Genomic DNA, 10213 nt, shown 5'->3' on the forward strand with positions numbered 1-10213 from the left:
TTAATGCCTCAAGATGTGCCAGGAATTCCCTAATCATAAAGCTTACCTTTCACCAGAGACCAAATATTTTCAATTGGATTAAGATCTGGTGAATAGGCAGGAATTTCCATCAGTGTAATTCCCTGCCCTCTGAGCCATCTCCTAAAAGGCAAGTGAGTCTTAGCATTGTCAATGATAAAAAATACCTCTTCTTCTCCAGCCTTTTCTCTGATATTCTCCCATATCCCTAGAAAGTCATAATGATCATAAACATCAATAATTGACTTTCCAGTAACTCCACCCCTAGCAGAAGAAGGATCAGGAAAAACAGGCAAAAAAAGACCATGAGTTTGACTATAAAAACAACCAGTCATCATCTGGCTAATCTCTCTCTCCTTTCTCCTAGCCTCAGGTTTAACACAATCCTTATTCCATTTCTCATATAAGTATCTGAAAACTCATTTTCTCCTCTTTCCTCCTCCCCTTTCCACAGCTACCTTATCCCTCCACATTGCCTTCCTTCTCCACATCTTCTTTATTCAATGCCTATGAGCTAATGCTGATTCCAACCTCTCTTGAGCTAGATCCTCATCCAAATAAACTCTCTCTTGTGCTATCCACTTTCTAAGATGCTTTTTTTCAAGTCTTCTCCTTACTGTCCTACTAGAAACATTGGGAGCAACTTGCTCAGCAATGTCAGAATAGGTAGTATGGTGATTTTTCAGAGCTTTCTCTATCATAGCATTATCCTATTACTTGGTAGTTTTAGGATATATTCCTCTATCCTTATTCTCCTTGTCCTCTTAATGTTCCTTTGTAATTGTGTCTCTGACAGTAGTGTAGGAGATATTATGATAGTGGAAAATTTGCTGATATCTCATCTGAGGCTCATTTAACCCGAGAATCCTCCCCCTGGTATACTCAGAGAGACATGTGGAGAGAATAGGTTTTTTAGCATAACGGCGAAGAATTGGAGGAATAGTTTATTAAAAAAAAGAATTGAGCAGAATGGTTTCTTTCTTGGTTGACTTAGAGCAATTTTTTTAGGTACTGTTGGGAGTGTGGGGTGATGAAGAGGGGTGGGTTGCCACTGGTTATTAAATCGTGGTTAATTTTGTCAACATACAATATTATGATTAGTTTATGAGTTTCTACATATGATCTTGCTACGAGGTCATGGGTTTTACGCATTTGACCTCTTTAGTCATATGACTAGTTTATTATGATTTAGTTTCACGCATGTAACCACTTGAGATCACATGACTTGGGGCGGGAAGAGTGTTATATAAGGAGGCCAGTATGACTGTGGAGGATAGGCTCTTCACACTTTATTCTAAGTACTTTTCCTACTTATTACTTTAATAAATAAAAACACCATTATGCTCTTTATCATTATCACAATCTTTATTAATATTACAATGAGAATACTCTTCATGAAGAAGAGTTAGAGAAAGCTTATGATAGATGTTCTTGATAGAAGACAAAAGTCTTGTATAATCCTGTCTGGAAAGTTTTCGTACCCCTGAGGTGCAATCCCACAACACCTCATCACCACAACAACTCTCCTTACCATGGCCCCTCCACATAACCTAAGAGCAACAGAAGACCTGAATGAGGAAATTTATACTCTGTATAAACATACAGATATGGGATATGACAAAAGTTTTAAGTCTTTAGGTGTATCCAAGTCAACTGTTCAGTTTGTGGTTAAAAGAGCTAAATCTAGAGGTGGAAACACTCACCATGCAAAAAGAGGTAGAAGACTAACCAAGATTACTGATATAAAAAGAAAGATAGTGGAGTCAGTTATTGATGCCGAGCCTCATTTAGCGTTATGTGACATTACCAAAAAAGTGAATATTGGTCTTGGTAAAACCACTATTGATAAGCTTATATCAGAAACTGGTTTTAAGCTTCTGATACCTAGGAAAAAGCCTATTTGGAGAAATGGACAAAAGGAGAAAAGAAGGGAGTTTGCTAGGAGAAGGAAGAACTGGAAAGGGGCAGGGAATTGGGTTGTTTTTGTGGATGAAGCTACCATTGTTTATGATCCAAATCCAATAGGCAGAAAGGTCAGAGTTAGACTTAGTGAAGAGCTGGAAGAAAAAAACTTAAAGCCTAGGTTTAAATCTGAAAGGACTAGCATTGGAGTATATGCTGCAATAATGAAGGGAGGAAAGACTAAGTTAATTCTTGTGAGAAGGAGGAGAGAGGAGGAAAGGACCAGCAAAAGAGACAGACTTGGCCTAAACTCTCACTAATATGCAACTGAGATCCACCAGCCTTACCTTATCCCTTTTATAGAGGGTCTGGATAGACCTTCTGACAATATCTACCTTGCTGCAGACAATGCTTTCTGGCATGGTGGTGAGGAAAATTGAAAATTGGAAGCAGACTGTAGTTACAAAAAACTCCCTTAGCCACCCAACTCACCAGATCTTAATCCTATTGAGAACACATGGGCACTACTCAAAAGAGCCCTTACCAAGTGATTCTCCAGACTGGAAAGAAGGCCTCATAGTGCAGCTGAATTGTTTGAGGCAGCAAAAAAAGAGTGGGATTTAATTTCCCAAAAGAAGTTGGATGGATAGATAGATAGGATGCCTGAGAGAATGCAAGCTGTACTGGATGCAAATGGAGGCCATACAAAATGGCAATAATGTTTTTTTATTGTCCACTAGCAATACTATCATGTTTTCTTTAATTGAATTCTTTACATTTTTTTTGAAATTTTTATGGTTGGAGGTTGTGGTTGTATGATTGTCATGGGAGGGTACAAAAACTTTCCGGACATGACTGTACTATTGATAACGTAGGCATATGCCTAGTGCTATTGTAAGGTAAAGAAGAAGAAAAGAAGAAGAGAAGTATCGTTCCCCATTACCAAGAACTAACCATCCGAAGGGAGATCGTTACAGTCCACTATATATTGGCTATAGATATAAGTTAGTTTTCTGATCCTGTACTCGTACTTGAACAAGAGAGTTAGTTGAACTCAGATACTTTGTATAGGAATTGTCACCTTAGTTTTCCAACCTTAATTTAGTTATGCTAATTCTATGAGAAACAGATTTTAAAGTTTGTATAAACTAATTGGTATAGGGAGAAAATGGAGAAGTTGGGAAGGAGAACGGAGATGACGCAGAAAATCAAGAACCAAAGACACCCAAGAACACATACTGTATTGTGACCCCTTCAATGTAGGATACAATCTGCCAACTTCGGAAACATGGGGGATGGACGTATCGCCAGCTACATGACAAAATTGATATACCGATAGAAGTCTGTCCCGTCTTCTCCATAGTCCACATGAGTTAGAATGTAATATGGATAGCCATAGGGGGGGGGGAAACCAATCTTTACCACACTAATCAAACACCATCTCATCAAAACAACTACAGCTAACTCGTATAATTACCGTCTTCTATTTGCGGATATTGCAACATTAGCTGGTGTTAAACCATCAAAGAGAACTTTATACCATACCTTTCAAAGCGAGGGCTACAATCGTCATCTTGCTAGAGTTAAGCCTTTTCTCACCGCAAAATCCAAAGAGAATAGACTTAACTGGGGTATTGACTTTCGTGATTGGGATGCAGATGACTTCAGCAATGTAATTTTCTCCGATGAAGCAGCCTTCAACTATGGTGAACTATCTTGTACTGTATGGGTTACAAGAATGGCTGGTGAAGAATATGATGATGATTGCCCTGTACCTTAATTCAAAAAACTAACAACGGTAATGGTATGGGGGGCAATCTGTAGAAGTTAAAAGTCACAATTCATTATTTGGGAAACAGATAACTGGGGCAAAATCTCCTCTCAGACATACCTTGATCGTATAATTTCTCCTGTTCTCTTTCCCTGGTGGTAGCAGCTATGTTAGCAGGGAAGCAATTCTGGCTACTTGTATTTTCAACAAGATGGCGCCTCTGCTCACACTGCCAAAAACACCAAAAGTAACTTACCAGACTGGGAATTGAACTATACCTGTTCCCCTGGCCTCTGAGTTCATCTGATATGTCACCAATCGAGGAGGTTTGGAAACGAATGAAATGAAGCATCACCTGCCGAAATCCACGCCCTACTACTGTTTCTGAGCTCCATATTGCAATTCTAGAGAAATGGGACAACCTTACACCTGCTGCAAAAGCTGACTTCACTTCCTCGATTCCAGAAAGGATTCATGATCTTATTGCAGCCGGCGGTAGCCATACCAAGTGGTGATCTTATCCTCAAATCTACAATGTTTTCCTACAAAGCAAGCCCTCAGCATACTGAGTACCAACCACCCATTTCCTTCTTTATTCTTTGATGTGCGATTCTAGGCAGTAGTTTAAAGCACTCTGAACCTCTTGCTTGTTGTACTTGGTGCTTATTATATAGGAAAGTATTGTCTAGTATATTACCTATCATTTGATTGTTGAATTACCTGATTTTTTCCAAATTGAATTACTTGATTGTTCACTTACCTGCGTTCTTGCTTGCTCGCTTGCTTGACTGATTTGTTGATTGATTGATTGCTTGATCACTCTTTTTCTTGACTTGTCCGAATAGTTCGTATGTTGATCGTTAGTTTACTCACTCACTCCGTCACTTGATAATTCTATGGTACGTTTACTTGTTTTATGCTTGATTGTTTATTATTTACTTGTTTTAAGTTGATCGTGTGGGTTTCAATCTTCCTGTGTATGATTGCTCAACTGAATTGAATTGATTCTCTTTTCCTCCAAGTTTATATTCGTAAGTCCTAGGGCAAATAGGCAACTACTCCGGGATTGTGACTTCCTTGATGCCCCTTTTTTTTATATGATGTCAATAGTACGATATCCGAGATTCCTTGTAGCGATCCTGTTTTGCTCGATTTTTACTTCCATCTCCGAGTACGAGTACGGTGGATAGTCTACGGTGGAAAAAACGTCCCGAGGTGAAATTCTAACTGAACCATGTAAAGTTTTTGAAGTCAATGGAGGCGTCATATCGTGATAAAGGATCAGCTATAATACCGTATCATCAGGAACGGCAAGCCTCGCTTCCCTACGAGTACTGCACACTACAATATCTCAGAGAACCCCAACGGCAGTGCAAACGCGAGTACGAGTAGGACCAGTATCATACAAATACAGTACGGACTTAGCACAACCCCGAATCCCCCCCTTCATGACAGCCCTACTCGTACGGTACCAGATCTAGGCGATATGGTGCAATAGCGCCGCATCCGCTTCTCCCGCACGAGAAGCACACCCTGCCATCCACGAGAGGTGGCCCAGGATAATTACCCCGCATACAACGCGCCTCCTTCCCCCTTCCCCCTTCCCCCTCCTCCTCCACCATAATTTTGGTATCACCCATCCACACAACCAACCGCACAACCTCCACCCCAAAATGACCGACCAAACCCCAATAAAGAAGAAAAACATAACAATCTACCTAACCGGCTTCGGAGTTCCTCTCACCCCCCCCCCACCACCAATCCTCTCCTCCCCTTCAGAACCAAAAACTAACATCCCCTCCGCCAGCCCTTCAGGACCCACACCCACAATTCCTCCTGGGCGATAATCTCCAGTTTCCAGCCACGCACAACCATCGCGACAGAAACGCACACAATAACACTACTGCCGCATCCGCACTGGTTGAAAGTCGCCTACTCCACCGTGACCTCCGAGGTCCCGCGCTTGCACACGGCCACAGACGTCGCCTTCGACTACATCCTCCACGTGGGCCTGGGCAAGGCGGGCGAGTACCGCCTTGAGAGGCGCGCGTTCGAGGAAGGGTACGTGTTCGGCGACGTGGACGGCAAGGTGCCCGGCGGGGCAGATGCGGCGCCCGACAAGGGGATCATGCAGAGCGAGAGTGCGGAGGGGCGGGAACCAGGCGGGCAGGAGTTTGGCTGCGCGCTGGATGTGCGGTGGATTGTGGAGGAAGGGGTTGAGAGGTTTCAGGTTTGTCTGTCTTGTCTGCTCCTTCGGAGGGAGGGAGGAATAAAGGAATGATGAGGGCTTATTGTACCGAAATTGAGGGTGGGGGTTTGGATACAGCCCGAGGAGACGCCCGACGAGGAATTACCCATCAAGGTTTCCGATGATGCAGGTAGGTTTCTGTGCGAATTTACCTATTACACTAGCCTTAAGGCGGCTTGCGAGAAGGAGGGGAACGGCAAGTTGAAGAGCGAGAAGGTGCTGTTTATGCATGTTCCGCCCTTGACCAAGCCGTTTGGGATCGAGACTGGGAGGAGGGTTTTGATTGAGGTTGCCAAGGCGATGGTCAAAGCTGGGGAGGAGAGAAAAGTTATTAGCTAGGGAAGCGCCTTTTGAGGTGGGCCGGGTGGAAATGATCTGTGTCGGCAGCCTCGGCCATCGGTTATGCCTTAACGAGTGATCGGCAGCGATCGCTTAGTTAGAGTTCACCGAGACCTAGGCACCTTTCAATCTTATCTATCAAGACGAGATTTTATGATGCCACTGAGCGATGTTATCTTTAGCTCGAGATGATTGCATGGTTGCAAGATATCGCCTACGAGACGCTAGGGGCGCAATAAATAATTGGTCAATTTTAATTGAGGCATTGTACTGTACTGAGGACTACTCTCGAAAATCATGCTCTATTTTTCCCCTTCTAGCCTATATATCCATCCAACGAAATCCTCCGCTTATCCCTTAGTAACATACAAATCGACGTACTCGTCGACATCCTTCTTGGAAATGCCATCAAGCTCCTTAGAAGCGTTCATGATGACATCGAACTTCACCTTTCCAAGACGCTTGGTAATATGTCTCTCAAACTTCTCTAGCAACAATGGAATACCCTCATCACGGCGGAACTTGTGCCCGACAGGGTACTCAACTGCTACCTCGTCCATAATCGTGCCATCCTTGAGTGTGATCTGGATGGCATTCCCGATGCTACGCTTGTCAGGTGCATGGTACTCCAGCGAATAAGTCTTATCCTCAACACATTCCATTTTTTCACGGAGGGCGTCAATGCGGGGGTCTGAGGCTACTTCATCAGAGTAGTCCTGTGTGGTGAGACGGCCATGGATGAGTGGGACAGCAACCATGTATTGGATGCAGTGATCACGGTCAGCATAGTTGTTTAAAGGCCCCTTCTTGTCAATAATTCTGATGGCAGCCTCTTGTGTCCTGATGCGGATGGAAGCAATGTCATCCGTGGTCTTTCCAATCTTCTTGAGCTCGTGGTGGAGAGTCATGGCAGCTTCGCAAGCGGTCTGGGAGTGGAATTCAGCCGGATACGAGATTTTGAAAAGGACGTTCTCCATAACATATGAACCGTATGGGCGCTGGAACTTGAAGCCCTCAGTTTTAAAGAGAACATCGTAGAAGCCCCATGTCTTAGCGGTTAAGACGGATGGGATACCGCCAACACCATTCTTAACGAGAAGAGCAAGATTGACGGCACGCGAGCAAGCATCTCCAGCAGCCCACGATTTACGTGACATGGTGTTGGGGACGTGACGGTAGGTACGGAGAGACTGGCCATCAACCCACGCCTGGGAAACAGCATCAATAGTCTGTTCGCGATTCAATCCTAGCATCTTAGAAACCACAGCCGTAGTAGCAACCTTAACGAGAACGACATGGTCTAAACCGACTCGGTTGAAAGAGTTCTCGAGAGCAAGGCACCCCTGTATCTCGTGGGCCTTGATCATAGCTTCCAAGACATCCTTAACCTTGGGCGCCGGTAGTCCTTTTGCTTTGTTTGTTCTCGCAAGCCAATCTGCCACGGCGAGAATACCGCCAAGGTTATCGGAAGGATGACCCCACTCTGCGGCCAACCAGCAGTCATTGTAGTCCAACCAACGGACCGCGGTACCAATGTTGAACGCTCCGCGGACGGGGTCAAGTTGGTAAGGGGTACCAGGAACACGGGTTCCGTTCGGTACAGTAGTCCCTGTAACAATTAGAGCTTGGAAAAGGGAGGGAGAAAAGGCAACCGCAGCGGGACAATCAAACCTTCCACAACAGGACCAAGCAAGTTCTTACACTGCTCAAAGTTCAATGCCTCCAATCCACATCCCAGGGTATCAATCAAACACAAACGGGCAGTCTCCCACTAAATATTGTCAGTTTCTGTGAGCCAATTAAGAGAGCAAGTGCACCTACAGCAAGCTGGGAAGTGATCTCGTAGCTGTGGACGTAATCGGCAATGTCCTGGAGAACCTGGTCAGGCTCTGGGCGAATATTCTGCTTCACAATCGAAGTAGGGGCAGACATCATACTCGAGCTCATGATAGAGAATTGTCTGGCCCTCAATACGGGGTTCAATTGACTGCGGAGGAGTGGGGTCGAAGCCACTCGGATAGCAGCAGTGCGGCGGAATAGTGTGCGGGGAAGTACAGCTCTGGTGGTCTGGCGAGGAAGGAATGACATGGTCTTGGCAAGGGGGTGACAACGGGAAGAGGAGAGGATACAAATGGAGGAACATGTACTCGGGCACCGTGAGAAAGAAAGAAAGGGGAGAGAAGGCGATAAAAGGGGAAGGAAGGAGGCGGAAGAATAGCTTTCTGATCTCTTGGATCGTGGTCGCCCGCGTCTTCTTGTGCCGACGATAACCACACTGTCGGCACCCAAGCCGAGGGCGGCCATGGGTTAACCTTCAGGTTGCAGGTAACATTCCGACCGAGAAAGATGTATGGTACGCCGATATTCTACATGTATCACATTCTACTCGTATCGTATCACATTGTCCCAGCTATTCTCAGTACTACTCGTTTAACGGTACTCGAGTACAATTCGTTCAGGCTTCCCACAAAATGAGTCCAAAACCGGAACCAATCCACCCTTTCTAGCTCCCTCTCAGTCCAGAACAGGAACCCACTGATTTTATGAGTGCATTAACTTGTCCTATGCTTCCATCCCCTCCGAGCTACCATCCTCTCCGGGCTCGCATCCCTTCTGGATCCCCGCCTCTTTTTGGCTCTCGTCCCTGCTGAGCTCCTGTCCCCCGTCGGTTGTCGGGTAACGTTGTATTTTTTGTTCATGTTGCAAAATGTGGTTAGATTTCCCCCCTCCGCACCCAGAGTGTGAGCATATAATAGGTTCGTCAAAATTACTCTTTATTTCCGCGGTACACCTTACGCCAACCTTCCCCTTTACATCTCCATCGAGATCCAAAGTTTTTTTTCACACTGCCCCTGCTAACAGCGTATGGCGAGTTCACTGCAAGTACGTTACCGTGCTCATCGCGTTCTATCCATCCTGCGCTGTGTGAACTCACAATTCGAACCCTGGTCCAGAATCTGGTGCGAGTGACACTACATGAGTACGAGACGGGGACAATAAACAAGGGACCCAGTGGAATGCTCCATTATCAGCCCCTCAAGGGTTACCTTAAAGTCGTTCACAGAACAGATACCGTGACACTTTGATTAGCAAACAGATACACCCTCTAAATGCGCGACTCCGCCAACCCAAAAAATACTAATGCCCTTACAAAAGAAAAGAAAGGAGTGTTTATAGGAAAGAAGACTTTTTTCTATCTACGAAACAGCACTCCACGCTGCGCATATATGCTGAAAAGAGGAATAGAAGGGGAAAAACAGTAAGGGAGGGGGGTGAAGGGGAAAAAATAAAGAGAGATAGACCGTAAACCTGCTAAATAACATTCATCTGCGGAGTCTGCTTACTCTGCCCGTCCATGCTCCTCACACTTCCCCTAGAGTCCCTCGTGCTTGGCCGTCCCTCGTATGGCGCATACCTCTCCTCCAAAGCGCGTGAATTAGGTCCTGGATACTGGGGCGGATGGTATGTATAACTGGTATATCTCCTTCCGGCTTCCTCGGTCGGAACTTCCTGATAAACGTGCCCGTGCGGCGGGATAACCTCCTCCCTCCAAGACCCAAAGTCCTTCTCCCGCATACCGGCAGTCCCCAGACCTTGTTGATCATTGGCCAACCCCCAGATGTCACTCTCCGTGCTGCCTCTCCTATCCCTCGGCAACCTGCTCAAAGTAATTCTCCCCGAGCGCCTCTTCTTCTTCTTCCCGTTACCGTATTGGCGCTTCTTCTTGAGGAGGGCCTGCGCGAAGAAAATAGCGACGCCCAAACACAGGAGCCCGGAGATCGCGCCAAAGATTATCAGAAAGATGCGGATGGTGTGGTTTGGTGCGCTAGGTTCGTTCTCCTGCAGGATCTTTTCGGTCGCCTTCGCAGCTTCGGAGTGGTGGGCCGTTGTTGTCGCGGTAGAGTTGTTTGGATGGAGTGCGCCATCTGGGACCA

The 10213-nt window shown here is 45.6% G+C and overlaps 2 protein-coding genes; one reads left to right on the forward strand and one right to left on the reverse strand.

Annotated features, from left to right (window-relative positions):
- Window positions 1-5364: 5364 nt before the first annotated feature.
- GSTUM_00004643001 (uncharacterized protein) lies at window positions 5365-6422 on the forward strand (the record flags this gene model as incomplete). XM_002836288.2 has 3 exons in its annotated part: window positions 5365-5424; window positions 5499-5921; window positions 6018-6422. The coding sequence occupies 3 exons, from the start codon at window positions 5365-5367 to the stop codon at window positions 6276-6278; spliced, it is 744 nt and encodes a 247-aa protein (XP_002836334.1). The 3' UTR covers window positions 6279-6422.
- A 142-nt stretch (window positions 6423-6564) lies between these two features.
- On the reverse strand, window positions 6565-8536 carry GSTUM_00004644001 (uncharacterized protein). XM_002836289.2 has 3 exons: window positions 8100-8536; window positions 7950-8049; window positions 6565-7887 (listed from the first exon to the last, which is right to left on the reverse strand). The coding sequence occupies exons 1-3, from the start codon at window positions 8208-8210 to the stop codon at window positions 6629-6631; spliced, it is 1470 nt and encodes a 489-aa protein (XP_002836335.1). The 5' UTR covers window positions 8211-8536; the 3' UTR covers window positions 6565-6628.
- Between the last annotated feature and the right edge of the window lie 1677 nt (window positions 8537-10213).

The sequence above is a fragment of the Tuber melanosporum genome, assembly GCF_000151645.1.
Source record: "Tuber melanosporum whole genome shotgun sequence assembly, scaffold_14, strain Mel28".
NCBI lineage: Eukaryota > Fungi > Ascomycota > Pezizomycetes > Pezizales > Tuberaceae > Tuber > Tuber melanosporum.